Source organism: Spermophilus citellus, assembly GCF_964194105.1.
Source record: "Spermophilus citellus genome assembly, chromosome: 3".
Taxonomy (NCBI): domain Eukaryota; kingdom Metazoa; phylum Chordata; class Mammalia; order Rodentia; family Sciuridae; genus Spermophilus; species Spermophilus citellus.
Window position 1 is genome coordinate 192,786,144 of NC_138184.1, and position 22,182 is coordinate 192,808,325.

The 22,182-nt window shown below is 34.9% G+C and overlaps 2 protein-coding genes across 3 annotated transcripts in view; one reads left to right on the forward strand and one right to left on the reverse strand.

Annotated features, from left to right (window-relative positions):
* The window catches only part of THSD7A (thrombospondin type 1 domain containing 7A), a 394,233-nt gene that overhangs the window by 155,805 nt on the left and 216,246 nt on the right, over nucleotides 1-22,182 (forward strand). Inside the window, exon 2 of the mRNA XM_081283672.1 lies at nucleotides 4,739-5,570. Coding sequence (XP_081139798.1) covers nucleotides 4,739-5,570 — 832 coding nt within the window. The remainder of the gene's footprint in view (nucleotides 1-4,738; nucleotides 5,571-22,182) is intronic.
* The window catches only part of PHF14 (PHD finger protein 14), a 604,994-nt gene continuing 594,742 nt past the window's right edge, over nucleotides 11,931-22,182 (reverse strand). For both annotated transcript variants that reach the window (XM_081283666.1, XM_081283662.1), the window contains one exon: nucleotides 11,931-12,032. In XM_081283666.1, the coding sequence (XP_081139792.1) occupies nucleotides 11,943-12,032 (90 nt within the window). In that variant the 3' untranslated portion in view covers nucleotides 11,931-11,942. The remainder of the gene's footprint in view (nucleotides 12,033-22,182) is intronic.

Sequence of the window (22,182 nt, forward strand, 5' to 3'; positions counted from 1 at the left end):
GTAGACTGCCGTCCATCAGGAGTACTATGAGAGAGATCTGATCTTTTAAGAGATAGTTAATTGCACACACGTGCAATACCCAAGGTGCAATGAAAAGATAAGACAGCCGTTAAAGGCTGCAAGGTGTATGAGTTCTTTTTAGGTTCTGTCATGATTATATTGCCACTTCTGCTTTCACTGGTGCCTCCATGCATTTTATTCTTTTATTTTTGCATCAGTAGGTGTTTTTATAGATCTCTGTGGAGTTTCCTTGGGATACACTATCTTCTGGTTCTCAATGTAAATAGACTTTGAATAAAATAAACCCAACAGTGTTATCTGTGAGCAGCTGCTTAATAAGAATCTGTGATAATCTTATTGCAATGGGAATTGAAATGTTTTTGTATTTATAATGTAAGCTCTTCCTTGTTACCTAAGTAAACTTCAGAAATTCTTACTTATTATCAGTGTAAGATAGTCTAAAGGTTTTCTTGAACTCAATCTCTTTGTTCCTGCTGGTATTTGACATAAACCATGTAATGCCTATAATATTAAAATCTGCAAACTCAATTCTCTCTTTTTTGAACAGAGTAATTGATAAAATTCATCCAAATGTAAGCCAGGAAATTAAAAAGATGCAATGAAACAATGGAATGTAACTAATTGTTCCATTTTATTAGTGAAAGTGTGAAGTTTGTATAAATATAACATGTAAAAGGATGTATATACACATGTGATATTCCTTATTTCTAATGAGCAACATCAAATTAAGAATTATCTTACTTTTTATTTTTGTACCAGGGATTGAACTCAGGGGTACTCGACCACTGAGCCACATCCCCAGCCCTATTTTGTATTTTATTTAGAGACAGGGCCTCACTGAGTTGCTCAGCGCTTCTTCATTGCTGAGGCTGGCTTCGAACTTGTCATCCTCCTATCTCAGCATCCTGAGCCATTGGGATTATAGGCATGTGCCACTAGCCTGGAATTATCTTACTTTTCTAATGAATAAATTTTACTTTTGAGAAAACTCCCATCCATATTTCTATATGTCAGCTAGTAATTTTTAAAATTAACTTTTCAGAAAACTATTATCATAGATGAACAATTTCTGTAGTAGTGTCAACATTATTAAAAAAAAAAGAAACAAAAGTTGATGTTCAAAGAGATGACTATAGTAGAAAAATTTTACTTTTCCTAAAGAACAAAAACATATTCCCTGCACCTTTAAGGAAGTACATTTTTGTTCTTTATAAAGTAGAAAAAGAACATTTTATTTATGGCTTCATAAATAAGATACCATTATTCTTATTTTCAAAGGCATTTACACATTTTGAGAAGAAATAAAATACTTTATTTTCATATTGTAGTCAAACATTATTTCTGAAAAGGTGCTTTATAAATATCTCAAAAGGCAAAGAATATTTAGTAAGAACAAATACAATTTATACCTACGATATTCTAAGATTATCCCTCAAAGTAATGTCAAAATCTTGTGTATTTACATTTAGTTACAGCCCCAAATTATATATAATTTATATATAATCATAAATATATATAACATGTTGAGATATAAATATTTGCATTATATAATATTTTACAAAGTTAACATGAAAAATTGAAGTTCTAAAAGATTATACTGTGGGTTCTGATTGTAATTTAATATATATCTGTTTTTAAAATTAATAAAATATGTTACTGACATCTTCTTATTTACTCAGTAAGTGCATAAAAACCAAAAGTCTTAGTAATGAGAGATAATTTTGACTGGCTTAAGAGAAAAGCATGTTTTGTCTTTATCTTCACACACCTGTGAAACAAGCATCTGTATGTTGTACCATAAATTAACTGGAATTATTTTCTTGATTTTGTTTCTGATTTTATTCATTTATTCAGTACATATTATTGAACCTGTTCTAGGTATATGGTATGTACAAGACAAAGGCCTGTCCTCAAGGGACAATTATTCCACAAACTCTTGAAATTATGATAAGCACAATGTGTGAAATATACAGGGTACTCTGAAAGTGTGTGAGAAGAGATTTCTCCCTTTTTAAGGTTCATGAACCATCCATCATTTTTGAGGTAAACAACTTCACATTTATTTTAGAAGTAAATTAAAAGCCCAGAGTTTTGCTACAATTTGATTTATGAATGTAAAACTTCAATCATTTTATATCTTGTCTAGGGTAATTTTCAAATTTAAGAATTAGATAGTGTTGTTTAGTTCTGTTTCATAGTATAAGGAAAAACAAACATTTGAGGTATGTGTGTTTTCCTTAAACAGCAATACCCACAGACGTGAAGTCAAATCACAATTATAGAAATATAATAAAATATTAATTTTCATTAATTAGTTTAATAGTTCAGCCAAAGTAAACATATAAGTTGAGTATTTTTGAGTGCCAGTTTTATAAGTTTGATATAAAATATTTTGATTTTATTTCAAGGATAAAAGAGTAACTTCTAGTAGATCCAATCTGATTAATCAGTATAATTTCATAATTAATGTTCAGGATAGAAAACATTAATGTATCAAGAAATTTTCTTGAATTCTGTTGGTGAATTCTGAATATGTACAAGACACTTATCTTTTGAATCTCAAACCTAATGGCATGTAATTTGCTCTTGAGAGTCTAATATACAGATAGATTTATTTGCTGTCTTCAAGGTGAAAAATATGGATTTCTATTTTATTTAGGTACAATGGGAAAAGAAAATAAATGTCATGATGTGTAAAATAATTCTAAAGTTTTATACATACTCCTATTTTTTTTTATTAAAAAGTGTCTTAGGTTTTGTGATTACCAAATTGAATACTTGGTCAGTCTCTAAGAAAACATCACCAGAATTGTGAATATATATTTTTTCTTTGGGAAGTTAAAAGTAGGATTAAAACATCATTTAGTATTGTATAATGACAAATGTAAAACATCCATTGGTTGTACATTCTGTGTGGAAGAAACCACTGAGCTACAGCCAGTCTATACATTAGGTTTTTAAGTTTTAAAGTCTTCAAATTAATACTCCGGGAAGACTGTTTCCTTATACATTATAAGTCCTTGATGGCTCTTTGCATAGAACTTTATAAAGAAACAATGCAGGTATTACAAATAAAGTATAACATATTTATTTTCAATGTAGAAATTATCAGTTACAATGTTAGTTACAGTATTTATAGTAAGCCTCTTTTCCACTTACAACTTGATTATGCTGTTTGTAAGGAAGAAAAAAAAATAAAATTTTAAACCTTTTTCTTGGTAAACAAAATTAACTGTTTTAATTAAATTTGGTGAGCATATTTTTCATATTTCATTCTGTGTAGGCTAATAATTGTTTTGTATAGGAGAAGCTGTCTGAACCTTAATCTCTAAAATCCAGGTTATATCTTGTGACTAAAAGTCAGAAGAACTGGATAGAAAAATCTAGAATGATTGTGTTATTCATTCAAGATGTAAACTTGGCAAATCACTTGCCCCTCCTTTCTCTTGTTATTCCCATCAGTAGAATGAATCCATTGACCTACTTTAAAGGTTTTCACTCTTTAGCTGCAGAAGCTTCTTGCAGACATAGTCTAATACATAATCTCCACATGAATAAAATAATAGTAAAATAGAGCTTTTTTTATAGAAGCAATAATGAGGAAGGAGGAAGCAGTGTGCATGTGTGGACGGAGGACCCTAGAGCCCTCACCTGGCCCTTACCTTCCCTCACAACCTGTTGAAGACAGTTGAGGGTCATCAAAGAATTTCTCAAGTTCATGGAAGGAATATGATCTTTACATTTTTCAAATGTAGTTCTAATTTCATAAATTGGAATTTGTCTGCTAAAGCTTTGAAAATCTTATTATTTACCTTAGAAAAAGAAATAGTATTAAAAATACAAGCTCTCTCTCTCTCTCTTTTCTAAGAAGGATTCTAAGGTACAAATCTAATATGTCATATTAAAGGCATGGACTTAAGTATTCCCTAAAAATAACTCTATAATACCAAATAGTTCATATTTAGAAAATGAATATATAAAACCCCTAATTACCCCTTAACAAAACATCCAGAAAATTGAAGAAGGTCTTTCAGTTGAATTTAAACTTCCTTATTCATGTCTATACTTGACTAGAGAAGTGAGAACATTTGATTTTTTTTTTTTAAATTTAAACCCTGAATGTGATTAAATGAGGATTTTTTTTCAATTCTCAGCTTTGGTGACCAGAAAGGCAACACTTTAAATTTTGTCAGCAGGCACAGTACACAACTATTAGACCCTTGCAGTCACAGCCATAACAATAAAAAATTAGGTGAAAGAGAGTATGTTCTACAAAGTAGTTAATTGCCCAAGAAAAGTAAAGTCTGCTGGAGAAGCAGGCTTTCACCAGGGGCCATTTTCTTTGCCAGTTACTAGAATGGATTTGATGGTTGTGAAGCAGGAGTAATAGGTTTTCGCTGTGACTAATTTCTGATGTCCTTTATGAGCCAGGATTTCTAACTACCTAAAGTGAAGGAAATGAATAAAAGCAAACTTTCAGTAATCCCAAAAGGACCCAAAGTAAAATTGCCCCAGCAGTTACCTTATATAGGCACCGTGACACAGTTCCCTTTTGTAAAAATACTTGGTAGAGATTATTCCTTTCTGACAGGTTCCTATAGAGACCTACTTCATTACACTTCAGGGAAGTTAATGTACTAGGTCTTGAGGAATCTGTCTGGAACGTGAAGTGACTTTCTTTTAGTGGCACTGTTAACTCCTGCGTTGTTTTTTTTAGGTCCATGGGGCCGATGCATGGGAGACGAATGTGGTCCAGGAGGCATCCAAACCAGGGCTGTGTGGTGTGCTCACGTGGAGGGCTGGACGACGTTGCATAGCAACTGTAAGCAGGCTGGAAGACCCAGTAATCAGCAAAACTGTTTCAAAGTGTGTGACTGGCACAAAGAGTTGTACGACTGGAGGCTGGGACCCTGGAATCAGTGTCAGCCAGTGATTTCAAAAAGCCTAGAGAAACCCCTGGAGTGTATCAAGGGAGACGAAGGTATTCAGGTGAGAGAGATAACGTGCATCCAGAAAGACAAAGACATGCCTGCCGAGGACATCATCTGTGAGTACTTCGAGCCCAAGCCTCTCCTGGAACAGGCTTGCCTCATTCCTTGCCAGCAAGATTGCATCGTGTCTGAGTTCTCCCCGTGGTCCGAGTGCTCCAAAACCTGTGGAAGCGGACTCCAGCATCGGACGCGGCATGTTGTGGCGCCCCCGCAGTTTGGAGGCTCTGGCTGTCCAAACCTGACCGAATTCCAGGTGTGCCAGTCCAGCCCCTGCGAGACGGAGGAGAGCATGTACAGCTTGCAGGTGGGGCCCTGGAGCTCGTGCTCCATGCCACACTCCAGGCAAGTGAGACAGGCCAGGAGACGCGGAAAGAATAAAGATCGGGAAAAGGACCGAGGCAAAGGAGTCAAGGATCCAGAGGCCCGGGAACTTATCAAGAAAAAGAGAAATAGGAACAGACAGAACCGACAAGAGAACAAGTACTGGGACATTCAGATTGGATATCAGACCAGGGAGGTCATGTGCACCAACAAGACGGGGAAGACTGCTGATTTGAGGTAACATTCTATTATTGTTAACCACACGTGTCTATCTGTCAAGACCACTGTTTAAAACTAACTTCTGGAATACACACCTATACACACCTGCACAACCAAGTGTGAGCGACCCCTAAGCTTAAGGCTTTTGATCTGTTTCTGTGGGATTCTCCACGTTTCTATTTTGCTCATGTTAAAGGTCCTAAACTGCTTGAGTGCATTCAAACTTTCCTTTCAAAAGTCTAGCACATGAGCAACTCTCCATGAGAAGACACTGCTTAGGTCAATAGTGCTGTTTCTCTCTATGATCAAAGAAAACAAATTTACATAAAGACTGGAGTATAGGGATTTTAAATTTAGATACTTATTTTGGTGTGTTAATAGAATAAGGCACACTTATAATCTCTTCAAGTTTATAGCATTTTCAAAATTACCCTATAAACAAAATCTGCTCTTAACAATGACCTAGGGAGCTATACCTAAGTATAATTTTCTTGCACATTTTATAAAATGGGGTAACTCTCTCCAGAGAAGAAAACAGGAATCAGCAGGAAATAAGGTAAGTAAAAGGTGTTTAATCATGAGTGGCCTAGCTTAGAAAACATAATTAATTGGCTGTGTTTCTTAGGTGGAAATTATTTGGCAAATTATCTTTGGGTACATAATGAGTAGATTATGAAAGACTACCTCATTTATGATTTATTTGCTGTGAAAATAAGATTCATTGAGGATTATCTAAAGGATATGATGTTCTCTGGACATTCTCAATTTTGCTCTTGGATAAACCAGACCATCTGGGAGTGGCATATCTGGATCATTTGCATAATTGCTTTTACTGAAATATTTATGAAGTTATGATTTGGACTGAACTGAAGAAATTATAGTACCATTACTCAGAATTTTATATCATATTTATTGTAAAAATGACATTGAGAGTGTCATCTACTTTATCACACAGTCTGTTCTCTTGATTAAAAGCATAAGATAAATTTCACTGAAGTCTCAACCCATATGCTTCTGGTGAGCAGCTGGATTGTTTCTCTCATGTCCCCTGGAAACAGATCACATTTTCCTGTTTACTCTGGCTGTTGGGAAGTTAAAGAGGATTGTGTGGCATGTTATGTTGTTTACCAGCCTTTCCCACTAGCTTTATCATTTCTCTCACCCTCAGTATTTTTCCTTTACCCATTCTTGCCTTAGTGATTTTGCTATGTATGGATTTTGAAATATGGAGGAAATCCTTTTTGGAAGAGGATTTAGTTTAAATAAATGAGTAAATAAAACAAATGGGTTAATCTAAGATCAAACTCTTTCTCATAATAGCCTGGTTCTAGCTGCTCCTTTTAGGACATTTGCCTTTTTTGTATTCATACAGTTGTGCTTCTTAATACTTTGCTCTTTCTCCATTTGGTGTCCTCATTCCACTGCCCTGGCCTTGCTAGTGGCTGTTTTTCCTGCCTTCATTCTCCAGGTTCTCACAAACCCTTGAAGGTGTGTGTGTGTGTGTGTGTGTGTGTGTGTGTGTGTGTGTGTCATGGGCATTTTCCGTGCAAGCCTTGTTTTGCTCTTTTCTATTTTTATTCCAGAGATTTTTCTGATTTTTTTTCCTGGGGTTATTACAGTTATATTAGTTACTTGGCTCCTGTCAAGTAATGGAATGAGCCTCCAAGGCAACTTGAGTTGTCTCCTGCTGCCACTGAGTTAGCATGCTGTAGACATGTAATCTAATGTTGACTACTCAATTAAAAGTGTAATTAGGATAGTTAGCTACTATTGCATAGAGCCTAATATTCCCACCCAGTTGTTTGAATTAAGCAAATAAACTTAAACATGTGCAAATTATTTGTCAGGAGCTTACAACTTATTAGAAATATTGTATGAAACTATAACACTAAAATGATAGTTACATATGTTCTTGACATACTAGGGTATGAATTAAACTTTATGTTAAACAATTAAATTGATTATTACAATTTTTCTTTATTATGAATTATCATGTATGATCAAGAAAGTTAAAGCCCTACTGAAAAGGTGACAAAAACCAGGCATTTGGGCCCATATTTTACTCAAAATTACAGTAAAATATCATGAAGCCAATAAAGTGAAGAGTAAAACAGTAGTGTCACTAAAGCACAGGACCACAAGTCAAGGATTTAATAATTAAAGCATTTGACAGTCCATCACATTCAGAAACACTTTTATCATGTAAGAGGATAAAAAAAAGTCATTCAACAAGGTTTAAAATGTCCTCTTATAATAACTAAATGAATTTAGCCAGATAAACCTAAGGATCTTGGGGAAGCTGTCATAAGTAAATACAGAATTGCTGCTAAAATGCCCAAACTGAAGAAGATAAATCTGCCCTATTTCCTGCTTTCAAACAGACTGAAATCTGTAAGAATAAAAAGTGCAAATGAAAGCCCATTCTTTTATGACAATAGGAAACAGTCACAGTAACAAGCCACAATTGATACAGAAGATTTGGCAGTATGGTAAAATGAGATCTAACTGAGGGAAGAAACTTAGGGGGGCTTTATGTCTTGCCACTTTTGTGAACATTCAAAATCAAGTCAGTGCCACCTCCTTAATGGGGCAGGGAAAGGGGCTGCTGAAACACCCTTGAGTCTGATTATGAACAGAATGTTGGGTAGGCAGGACTGAGCTAGAAAGCCCACCATGAATCATTACCAACTGAAGACTAGCAGCTTGCAGACTGAGGGTTTAACATTTCCACAAGGAATGGAAGAGAATTCTGAATCTCAAAGGCTTGAGAACCAAAGGCTTTACTGGAGCCTTACCTAGGCCAAGAGTTAATATGAAAGTGTATTACGCATTTCTCTGGGAAACCAAAGACATTAGGTGAAATGTGGTTTTCTGAGCCCAAAGCAGAAAGATTTGAGACTGAGCTAGAAAGCCCACTCTGAATCACTACCCTTTATTCAAACAGAGATAAAGGTCTGGGGAAGTAACTCAGAGGCACAGCACTTGACTAGTAGGAGTGAGGTCCTGGGTTCACTCCCTAGCACCACACACACACACACACACACACACACAAAAAAAAAAAAAAAAAAAACCAGAAGATAAGAAGATGGAAAAATATACCCTGTTCATGGATAGGCAGAACTAATATCATCAAAATGGCGATATTACCAAAAGTTCGCTATAGGTTTAATTCAATGCCAATCAAAATCCCAATGGCATTTCTTGTAGAAATAGATAAATCAATCATGAAATTCATATGGAAAAATAAAAGACCCAGAATAGCAAAAGCAATTCTAAACAGGAAGTGTGAATCAGGAGGTATAGCGATACCAGATTTCAAACTATATTACAGAGCAATAGTGACAAAAACAGCATGGTACTGGTACCAAAACAGGCGGGTGGACCAATGGAATAGAATAGAGGACACAGAGACTAATCCACAAAGTTACAACTATCTTATATTTGATAAAGGGTCTAAAAGCATGCAATGGAGGAAGGATAGCATCTTCAACAAATGGTGTTGGGAAAACTGGAAATCCATATGCAACAAAATGAAACTGAATCCCTTTCTCTCGCCATGCACAAAAGTTAACTCAAAATGGATCAAGGAGCTTGATATCAAATCAGAGACTCTGCATCTGATAGAAGAAAAAGTTGGCTCCAATCTACATATTGTGGGGTCGGGCTCCAAATTCCTTAATAGGACACCCATAGCACAAGAGTTAATAACAAGAATCAACAAATGGGACTTACTTAAACTAAAAAGTTTTTTCTCAGCAAGAGAAACAATAAGAGAGGTAAATAGGGAGCCTACATCCTGGGAACAAATTTTTACGCCTCACACTTCAGATAGAGCCCTAATATCCAGAGTATACAAAGAACTCAAAAAATTAGACAATAAGATAACAAATAACCCAATCAACAAATGAGCCAAGGACCTGAACAGACACTTCTCAGAGGAGGACATACAATCAATCAACAAGTACATGAAAAAATGCTCACCATCTCTAGCAGTCAGAGAAATGCAAATCAAAACCACCCTAAGATACCATCTCACTCCAGTAAGATTGGCAGCCACTATGAAGTCAAACAACAACAAGTGCTGGCGAGGATGTGGAGAAAAGGGTACACTTGTACATTGCTGGTGGGACTGCAAATTGGTGTGGCCAATTTGGAAAGCAGTTTGGAGATTCCTGGGAAAGCTGGGAATGGAACCACCATTTGACCCTGCTATTGCCCTTCTCGGACTATTCCCTGAAGACCTTAAAAGAGCATGCTACAGGGATACTGCCACATGGATGTTCATAGCAGCACAATTCACAATAGCTAGACTGTGGAACCAACCCAGATGCCCTTCAATAGATGAATGGATAAAAAAAAAAATGTGGCATCTATACACAATGGAGTACTATGCAGCAATAAAAAATGACCAAATCATAGAATTTGCAGGGAAATGGATGGCACTAGAGCAGATTATGCTTAGTGAAGCTAGCCAATCCCTAAAAAACAAATACCAAATGTCTTCTTTGATATAATGAGAGCAACTATGAACAGAGCAGGGAGGAAGAGCAGGAAGAAAAGATTAACATTAAACAGAGACATGAGATGGGAGGGAAAGGGAGAGAAAAGGGAAATTGCATGGAAATGAAGGGAGACCCTCATTGCTATACAAAATTACATATAAGAGGTTGTGAGGGGAATGGGAAAATAAACAAGGAGAGAAATGAATTACAGTAGATGGGGTAGAGAGAGAAGATGGGAGGGGAGGGGAGGGGGGATAGTAGGGAATAGGAAAGGTAGCAGAATACAACAATTACTAATAGGGCATTATGTAAAATTGTGGATGTGTAACCGACGTGATTCTGCAATCTGCATTTGGGGTAAAATTGGGGGTTCATAACCCACTTCCATCTAATGTATGAAATATGATATGTCAAGAGCTTTGTAATGTTGTGAACAACCAATAAAAAAAAAGAAAATAGAAAGAACTTAAAATAATTTTGTAGAACTGAGGAAAGAAATAGAGAAGAATTATAAAATAAGGACAGAAATGAAATTCACACAAGAAACAAACAAACAAACAAAAAACACAGAAAACTAGTGGTATGAAGAATACTTTGAGAACACAAAGTAAACTATCTTAAAGAATAACTGCATGTTGAAGATTATCATAAAAATACCTTGAAGATTATTGTAAAAAAATCTGGTGTGCTTGGAAATAGAAAAATTAGGACAAGACAAAACTTATTAACAAAAGACTTTCCAGAAATTAAGGAAGACTTTCATTCGTGCATTAAACTTGCACAGGCCCCAAATTCCACTTAGAAGAAGTTAAAATAATGGCCTGATGGATAATCTGATATAAATCAATTTTGTGTATTTCCTTTGGCAGTGATTCCTCTCCTAGGAATTTCTTCTAAAATATATATCTAAATATACAAATATATGTACAACTCTCATTGCAACATGTTATTATAGAAAGACAGCCTGAATTTTATCAATAAATGACTAGTTAAATCATGGATCTTCCATATGTGGAGTATCATATAGGTATTACCAAATGAAGTTTGTGATTAAACATGAGGGAATAAATGAAGTTTTATGCCCCTCTTCTACGTTGAAATCAGCCAGAAACACCAATAAGGAGATAAACATCTACTGCGCAAAGAAAAAAAAAAAAGGAGGAGGAGAAAAATGGAGAAATGAGTGGAGAAAAAAGGAAATGGAGTGTCTTTATGATAAATGAGGATCCTCCTTCAGGAAAAACCCTGAAATCTACAGGATGGATGGGCAAGCAGGACCTAGAATATGAAAGCATGAAATGGTGAACCCTATCCAAGATCTTTCTAGTGGGTGATCTCAATAGGGAGGGGGCATGGATGAGCCACAGAGGATGTGAAGAGGTTCCTTATGAGCCAGCCCCTCATCACTGACTCACAGCGGAAGTGTAGCTATTGGACAATTAAGGTAAATATTGTTCCCTAGTCTTCTGGCTAAGAGAAGCTGTTGGAAGTGAAGTGGAGGATGGGCAAAAGGAGGCAGCTATCTCTAGATCATAGCCAGCATAATCCTTGATTTAAAGTGTTGCCACGAGCCATCCTCACCTCTACAATGCTTTAGCTGTCCCATTTCACCTCTAGAATATGCACATAGAAGGCACAATGTGTTTTAGGAAAAAGTCTGAAATCTGCTCAAACACAAAGGCATTTAGTGGAGAGTAGTGACTACTCTTGAAAATGTCTTCCATTTGAATGCACTTTATTTTGTTACATTGTCTGACAAAGACAATTAATTGTAATTACAAGTCCAATAGAAACACTGCCCAGAAGTGTGGGAAATTCAGTAAATTCCTGAGGGAACAAAACAGAATTAGAATCTTAAAAAAGATTTTTGTGGGGCTGGGGATGTGGCTCAAGCGGTAGTGCGCTCGCCTGGCATGCGTGCGGCCCGGGTTCGATCCTCAGCACCACATACCAACAAAGATGTTGTGTCCGCCGAGAACTTAAAAAAAAAAATAAAATAAAATATTAAAAATTCTCTCACTCTCTCTCCTCTCTCACTCTCTCTAAAAAAAAAAAAAAAAAAAAAAAAAAAAAAGATTTTTGTGGGCTAATCCAAAAGCAGGAGGTCTATGCAGATTCTAAATAAATGCATACAGCAAACACTCAGGCACAAATAAGGAGGGGTGAAAAATGAAGAACAAAATAATCTAACCACCCCTAGAAATACTGATACAATGCCTCATTATTTTTCATTTGCCTTATCAATTTCATTTTTTTCTTTTAAGTACCTATATAATTCCAGCCAGAGCATTTCAGATAGTTATGAATGATGCTTCTTAGGTGGCTTTCTGATTATTCTTTCTAGCTCCGATATTCTTGACACACCTTTTCTCATCTTCGAAATTAAAAATTGTTGATCAGAAAATTACATTTCTTCTCAAGACACTCAACCTCTTTCTGTTTGATTTTTATTTCACTTTAGAACACCAGTTGTTAACTGATCCAAGTTTCTGTTTTAGCATTGTTTTCTAGAATTGTGGTATAAAACTATTGGCACTGCAATAGTCTGAAAATTGGCTGAATTAATGGGAAGAATTTAACTAATGGATGATTAGGAAACATAAGTACTACATAAGAAACCTAAGCATTCATGATACACAGAGTTGAAAAAGTCTTTTAAACTTTCTGGGACTCAGTATCCTCATCTGTAAAACTACGTGTAGTGCTGTGGGCAGTGATAGAAGAGAGAGCTAAAAAAAAAATCTCTAAATGCCTTCCATATTCTGTGATTCTTATGAACCCAAACAAAAACCATACCTGAAATTGTGATCATAAAACCCTATGTATCTTTCTTGGCAGAAAGTTAATTAATTTTTAGCATGTTCCATGAATCAATTTTTTAGTGAAATATCATGGCAAATTTACATACAGTGCATATAGAATAACATAGCTCTCCATGGTCTTGAGAGCACCTGCAAGGTTTTGTACTTGGTGGATATATGGTTCCTGAGAACCCATTTCCACACTACGACTTTTGGATTGGTGAAATTACAAATTTAATTCTACTCTTACTGAAAAAAAAAAAAGGAAGAAAATTGCCCGCTATTTAAAGTAACACTGACTCCTCTTAGGTTATTCAGAATCCATTTATAAAATTACTACTTCCCATTCATGAATAGCAGGCATTTATATTTTAAAACTTTCTTTAATATCCAAAGTATTGATATGCCTGCCAGATACTTATTCTGATTTCTTATGAGCTTATCTCTGCTGCCCCTTTACCACACCTGACTAAAGAATTATTTAAAAAAAAAAAAAGTCATTCAGTATGTCCATGCTCTTATGTAGACTGTAGATGGCTAAAAAAGAAACCTTGTACCTGTCTCAAAATATGGAGCCAATCAGGCAGTGTATTACAACAGATTAGAGGTCCACTGTCAAGCCTCATTCTTCCTGCCACTGTGCCTGAGGATAACCTTGGAGCAGAACATTCGTGAGGCCCCTAGTTTTCTGATTTCTGGTGGGATTCTACCAGTAGGAGATGGCCACAGTATAGGTATGGCAGAAGGTGGGAAGACAGAGAAGTTGGGTAATTTATCCCTGTCTGTTCATGGTTCAGCAGTGACTGAGTTCCTCTAACAAAGACCATGACCCCTGTCCAGCAGCTTTCTCCTTAGCTCTAGGTGTTCCTGGGTGCTGACAAAATCTTTTCCTTTCTTTTCTTCATCACCTTAGAGTAGGAATGTGCATGTGGTTGCTAACCCCAAGGTGCTACCTCATTTCTTGGTGATTTCTGTTAACATTGCCACTCTCTTGTTTCAAACAAACAAACAAACAAAAACAAAACCTTCTATTAAACTCTTCTGAATTAACCCAAATGAGTTTGCAGTCCATTTTCTGCTGCCCAGGACTGATATATAATAGCTCTTCTGGGGGACCATGTCAGAAACACAGGATTACTTTGGTGCCATTGTTACATTGCTTATTAGTTCATTTACTATACATTTATTGAACTACTTTTTTTTTTCAACAAAATTAAAGACTTTGAGGCATTCTAGGTGCTGGAATATATTGACAAAACCAAACAAAACAAAGCACAGACCCAATTTTCAGGGACCTATTTTTTTTTTTAATTATAGGAAAAATGGCACAAAAGAACCAGTAAAATACTAAAGGCATTCTCTCATGTCAATAGAAGAAAGACAGCACATGCAAATCACAACTGAGGTAGTGAGTTCTTCCTGGAAGGAAGTTGATAGAATCAGGAATGGCCTCTTGGAGATAATGATGCTGATGCTAAAATAAATAGGTGTGCATAAAGTTGAAGAGGCTGATTTGCATTATTAATGGTTCCATTCACAAGCATATCATGCCTCCATGTTGTACACACCTCAGGTTCTAAAGAGAGTAAAAATTAGCATCAAAGAGAAACTGGGAAATCTAAGGTGTCTTGGATGTCAAGTTTAAATGTTTGGACTTCATATCCTCTGGGTCTAGAATATCTACAATTATTATAGAGCATAACTATGTATATTATATACACACACACATATGTACATATATGGTTATTTACTTATAAATTATAAAAATTATAATTATAAATTATAAATTACAAAAAGGCAGTATTATAAAAGTATATGCATTATTCAAAATATTTAAAACTTTAAGATAAAGAAATGAGGAAATAATATTTGGCTTATTTTTATGGTCCTCTTTAATGAGGACCTTAATGCAAATTATTCATGAGGAAGTACATTATTACTGGGTTTTTAATTTATTTTACACATATTTATTTTATAAATATATCTTGTTTTGGTCATCTTTTTTTCTGTTACTGTGACTACAAGACCTGACAAGAACAATTTAGAGAAGGAAAAGTTTATTTTGGCTCATGGTTCCGGATATTACAGTCCATGATTGGCTGACTCCATAGCTCTGGGCCTGAGTGAGGCAGAACATCATAGTGAAAGGGCATGGTGGAGGAAAACAGCTCAGGATATGGTGACCAGGAAGCAACAGAGGGCAGGTCTGGGGTCGGGGTGTGGTGAGAGAGAGAGAGCACTGTGCTCCACTCACCAAGAACAAATCATAAACCCTAAAGGCACATCTCCAGTAAACTACCTCCTCCAGTCATATCCTACCAACCTACAGTTACTGCCCAGTTTATCCATATCAGTGGATTAATCCACTGTTTAGGTCACATCTTTCATAATCTAATTATTCATTTCTGAAAATTCTTACATTGTCTCATACATGAGCTTTTAGGGAACACCTTATATCTAAACCATAGCATACACATATTTATTTATTAGGTAAATAAAATGAATTCTTCATATGTTAGACAATGAAGGACATATTCATTTATCTTTACCATCTAACATATTATAGTTATTTAATCAGAAAACAAGTATTGATTAAACCTATATCTAGTACTATGCCAGGTACAGAACTAACTTAGCATTTAGCAATTATATAAGTTGCAACTTTTACTTATTATTTCACTTTTTTTTTTGGTAATACTTGAAATTGAACCCAGGGCCAAATGCTCTTCCACTGAGCTATACCTCCAGCCCCTAAAACATAAATTTTACATTGAACTTTAAAAAAAAATAAAAAGATCACTTGTACAGAATAATGTGGGCATCGTTATTACTATATTTTAGATGACGGGGTTGAGTTCCAGAAACTTTGAGCAACTTGCCCAGGTCACCCCCAACCCTCACTAAAGGAAAAGTACAGAGCAATAAAAGGTCTCCTCCAATTATTATACCTAGGAGACCTGTATGCTGCTGTGTATTTCTAGAGGAATAGATGATTCATGTCAAGTAATTTATAAGAGGAAGCTTAATTTCATTCTCAAAAGATAGGTACATAATTCAACATTTGAAAAATAATCTTGATGAAAATTATTTTAAAGATTTTTTAAAGTTATTTTAAAAATAATCTTGATAATTTCTATTTTAGGGTCAACAGTTTCTTTGGGTCTGCTTTAGGTCTACTTTCCCCCTTTATAATGAGACTGAGTGACTGCAGAAGTGTCAAGTCTTCCACTGTCTTAATATTTGCATGTTCCCTGAAAGTGCTGCATTTGGAACAGAGTGAGATCGTGGAGTGATAAATAAATAAAGCATGCACTTTATCTATAATAAGTTAAAAGGAAGCTCATACATGTTCATGCTCCGAAAAAGGGTGTTTATATTTTCAATTCAAAATATTGGAGCAATTGGACATGAGGACAAATGCTGAAAGCTATACTGTCCATGAAACCAGCATTAGAATCCACAGTAACTGCATAATTGCTGTGGCCAATATTATAAAACAAGACCTCTGCTTTGCTTTTTTTTAAAATTCTCATTTAATATTCCTCACTGATTATGATGTTTTTTCCTTCAAACTTATGGTTTGTTTATGCTTACCTCCCATTCTGATTTGTTCGCCTACATGATTGTCCAAGTTCATTTTTATTTCTTTCTGTACTTTCCCTCAATTTATATTCTTTCCTTGAAAAAACAGGTACTATTGTACTGGAAAAACTGAAGAGCTCATTCGTTAGGTCAGGTCCCAGATCATTAAAAATTACATTTTGTTAACTATTGGAAGTTTCCTCAGAATCAAAGATATATGCCAACACATATCTACTTATATGTATATAGTTATAGTCTATGGAATAGCAATAGGTGAGTGGCTAGATTAAATTATTTTATGGAAGAAAGAAACAATACTAACCTATATAGTCTCCAACTAAGGCAATGCCAAGCACATAATCAGCTCCCAGAAAAATGCTAAACTATTGAATTTTAAGGAAGGTTTTCAGTTTTAAAAGTTGGGTTTTTTAGTAAATAGTAAATCAGCTGAGGTAAAATGAAAATTTAAGAGATTATAAAAATAACCAAAACATGTAAAAGAACATTCTCAAAAAGTATATAGTATCCAACTAAGAGAATATAGATTTATATTTGTTTCGTTCATGAGTCATCATTTAGAATATGTCTCAATAGTACATTGCCTATTTAGCACTAAACAATTACTGTTGCATAGTTAAAATATACATTTTCTGGGGCTGGGGTTGTGACTCAGCAGTAGAGCACTCACCTAGCAGGTACGGGAAGCTGGATCCAGTCCTCAAGACCACATAAAAATAAAATAAATGTATTGTATCCAACTTCAACTAAAAAAAAAAAAATTTAAATATACATTTTCTGTAAAAAGTAGAAAATGTGCAATTCTTGGTATTGCAGATTTACTGTAAATTCTGAACACTTGTTTATTTAATCTTTGTTAATGAAAACTTCTTTACTAATGGTATCTGTCACTTCTACTTTTATATCATAAGCCACCAAGCTGTTTAGTCATTGGTACCAATTAGTTGGCATTGATAGCAGCAACTAAGGGCTCATATTGTCAGTGTCTACCTGTAAATATCTGTCAAATTCAAAAATATCCAAATGACCACCAGGGTTGCTTCCTACATTCTAGGGTAAAACTATCTATCTTACTCTGGCCAGGATGTCTTCATCTCCCTCTCACTTCCCAGAAGTATTTTTAACTATTGTGTTTAGGAATGATTAACATATAAAAAGGCATACATATTTAATGTGAAGTCATGTGCTGCATGAAAATGTTTTGGTCAACATAGACCACATATACAGTGGTCCTATAAGATTATGATGGAGCTGAAAATTCACTATCACCTAGTGATGCTATAGCTATTGTGACTTTGTAAAAGCAACATATTACTCATATGTTTTAGAAATGCTGGTGTAACAAACCTACTGCACTGCCAGTCATATAAAATCATGGCACATATAGTTACACACACTAGGTATGTAGCAGCCTGTACTATTTAAGTTTTTATCAATATATTCTCTAATGTACATGGATGAAATTGTCTAATAATGCATTTCTTAGAATGTATCCCCATATTTAAAAAATGCATGACTTTATACAGTTAGCTGAGTTTGGGGATAAGAATATAGGCATGAAGCTATCAAAGCCATAAGTGTATCCTAAATATTCTCCTAACCCTTTTATTGTTATTACATTATTATAATTATTTTGTGTGCTAAGAGCATCTAGTATAAAATCTACCATCTTACAAATTTTTAAATATACAATACAGTATTGAGTATTTTTTTAAATGAGGTTTCTTTCACAGAACTATTGTTCAGAAGGAAGGTGGAGTAGCATTTTAAATCTTTGATGTTAAGTCACAGGAAGGGAATTGGAGTTGGAACTAACCAGAACTCAGATTGGAGATATCACTGCCTAATCATTACCCACACAATTCTTAAATAAGGTCCATCCCACTTCCTTCACGTTTCCTGGTAGTTTTATTAATATCTCCCATTTGATAATGCCATTTGGTTCTCTTGCTTGAGATGATGTGAGAGCACATTCCTATGGGAACTGGCACTTCCTTGAGCAGTCTGGCTGCTGATTGGGGCAGTGACCTTGCATTTCCTTGGCAGCAAAAGTGATCTCACCCATTGTTTTCATTTATTTGCTGGAATAACTAGCTTGATATGAGTAGTACTGAGTTCCCTCTGACTTAAATATAACAAGAAGGGTTTTAAATAGGAGGAAGTGTTTTCAAAAGGAAAAAAAAATTTCCATAGCATAAGGAACTAAATAAATCATTAAAATACTCTGTAAAGCCTAATGAAGAATGTGCTTATTCTTCTAGAATTTACTGATATGTGGTATTAGTAATTTTGTGTGTTTTGTAATATATACTTTTTACAAATTTTTTGCTCATCTATGAAACATTATTTTAGACTCTACTCACACTTTCACCATACTGTTCTTTATTTTTCTATGTTGTATCATTTTATTATGTGATTATGTAGTTTATTAAAGTTTTTTTAGGAGATATTTTCTCCTTTATTTAGTACAAATATTTGGTCACTTATAACTGAATTTTAAAACAATGGAAAGTTTGTTTGGGTACTATTTAACAGGATAGCAATTGAATTGCAAATGAACTAAATAACTGTGCTGTGCTTAATACAATAAGGTTTTGTACTGTAAAATTCTCAGAATGTTGACAGAAGCATACAGTGTAGTGTTCTGGAATAAACAAAGATTTTTTGTCAAAGAAAAATCAATGATGTCTACCAAAAGTTGAGATTACAATAACTTTTCTCTTTGACTTTACAAAATGAGTCAAAGCGTTCAAAAGGATACTCATAGCTATATGCAAGACCATAACCTGGCCTATGTAGACATGTGACTATATATAAATTTTCATTGATAGATGGCTAAGAATGGAGATATATATAAAATAGGGATGTACATCCTAACTCAAAAGTAGTAAATATGAATTTTTCAGAAATTAGTTTAATTGGTATGAAATTTGAATACATTTGGATTTAATACAATATATCACATGCTGATACATTTCAAATTTCACAAAGGTTTTCAAAGATACATTTCTCTGGGAAGGCACAATGACAATCGACTGTAATCCCAGAGGCTCAGGAGGTTGAGGCAGGAAGATCACAAGTTGAAAGCCAGTCTCAGCCATAGCAAGGTGCTAAGCAACTCAGTGAGACTCTGTCTCTAAATAAATACAAAAATTAAAAATAAATTAAAAAGACACATTTCTCTGGCAGGTGTTGATCTATTGAGGATCTCATATAATAAAGTTAAATAAGAAATAATGAATCAGAATTCTGTGTAAAGCCTTGTTTTTGTACTTGATGTCTTTAATTCTATACATGAGAAATCAGGAGAAATTACTGAACAAAATTTCTTTAAATTACTGTAACTCCAGATTGGTCCAGATATTTTTTTATCTTTTATGGGCTGTATACTTTAGAGTTGATAGTTGGTTAAAAATAATTACTTGATGACAGGATAAAGATAAAAGCAAATAAATGTTCTAAAAGAAAGTTTGCATCTGTATCAGCTGGACTAATTTGGTAAGGTGATATAATTTGACCTAGTTCCTGAAAATGGATTATACTTATCTAAGTATGGTATGATGGGAATACTGAGCATTCCATGTCAAACTGGATTTATAAGTAAATCTCAGAAGTAGAATGAGCAGGTTATCTGTAGAGGGCCAAGATGACACTGGAATGGCTCAAATTGAAGGAGCAGGTGGAGAAGAGCAGCTGATAACTTTGGAAAGGAAGCTTCATGACCTTGATAATAAGGCAGAGACACTGAGCTTTTTTTCTATAAGTTAGGACAAAGTTATAGTCGTGAATAAGAATGGCATACAGGATATATTGCTGCCCAGATTCCAGAATTTAGGCTGCTAATACTGAGGTCGTGAAAGGGGTGAGGAAGACCTGAATTAGGTATCAGCAATGAAGATATTGACATTCAAAAGACAATACATGACCAACTCCAGAAGAAATGCAGTCATAGCAATTTCCATGTAACTGTTTGAGCATATGTTCTGATTGCTACCTGGTATCAGCCTCCAACCTTCAGAATTGTGACAAATAAATGAAAAAAATTTAGGATGGTAAGGTCGTGCTGGAAAGTGGTAGAAACAGAAATACAAAAATTACCTGTGTCATTTTGACACTCTATTATTTTGTCTCACAAATGATATATATTCTTTAAATTGGTCATTCAGGCTTCCCTATCCTCTGTAGACCAGAGCCTGCGTCACTCTAGGATGACTGTAAGTGGCCCAAGCACTAAAGTCCAATACTGGCTCTGCCTGTGAATAACTCTCTATGATGATGACCACTAAGGTTTCCTTATGCATGATGTTTAATATAATCAGGTATAACACTTAGAATTGTGTGTGATTACCAAACTCTACTAGCCCCAGATTTTCCAAGAAAGAAGAGAAAGGGATGAGAAAGAGTATCATTTTACTCTCCCCAACCACCATCTTTATTTAGGTTTCTAACTCTGTAATGCAATAAAGGAAGAGGAAGTCTAATATAGAGGTAGGGCATAGTTTTTTTTGTTGTTGTTGTTGTTGTTGTTGTTTCTTCTAGATCATAATAATTAAGAAAGAAGGTGAGAGTGAGAACAAGGCAAGAGGAAAGAGAGGCTCCTGAGACACAAATGTTAAGGATACATTTGTAATACCATCATACTAAGAAATGTAAGGCTCTTCTTTTTCTTTTCTTTTTTTTTTTTTGCTTTTATTGATTTTTTATTTGTTCTAATTAGTCATCCATGACAGTAGAATGCATTTTGACACACTGTACACAAATGGAGTACAATTTCTCTTTCCTCTGGCTACATATGGTGGAGAGTCATATCAGTATCATTCCTGTCTCATTCCACCATCCTTCCCATTCCCACAATTCCTCCTCTTCCCCCACTCCCCTCTGCACAATCCAAAGTTCCTCCATTCTTCCCTACCCCATCCCCACTATGGATCAACATCCTCTTATCAGAGAAAACATTTGGCCTTTGTTTTCTGAGATTGGCTTATTTCACTTAGCATGATATTCTCTAGTTCCATCCACTTACCTGCAAATGCCATAATTTTATTCTTCTTTAAGGCTAAGCAACATTCCATTGTGTATATATGCCACATTTTCTTTATTCATTCATCTGTTGAAGGACATCTAGTTTGGTTTCATAGTTTAGATACTATGAATTGAGCTGCTATAAACATTGATGTGGCTGCATCAAAATGTAGGATTCTTCTAAAGTTTTGCTTTTAGTTATTTCTTTGCTTAGTCTCACTCTGAGTAGGAAGCGGCATGAGTTGTCTAATGGGATAAAGAATTTCATATCTTCTTTCCCCAAAGGCAAAATTCATCATGTTGATCTATATATTTATTTGAAAAAAATATTTAATGAGTATCTATTATGTGTTCAATCTTTCCTTCAAAGAAATAAGGTTTTAATAGCTCTGACCTTGCTTATCTTTTACCTTCTAATATATATATTCTATAAGTATAAAATTTTAGGTATGTCTTATATCACTGCAGGGAAGGGAACAGGTACAAAATTATGAATTGCCTTTTTTTTTTAGTCTTCCTTTGTGTGGAAATATTTAATTCTTTGACTGTATTCTCTTTCCTAGCTAGGAAGATGTATCTAAAGCTTATTCATTTATTTATTTATTTATTTTGGTAGAGGGATTGAACCAAATCCAGGGGCAGTTAACCAACCACTAAGCCACATTCCCCAACCCATATCTATGTGTGTGTGTGTGTGTGTGTGTG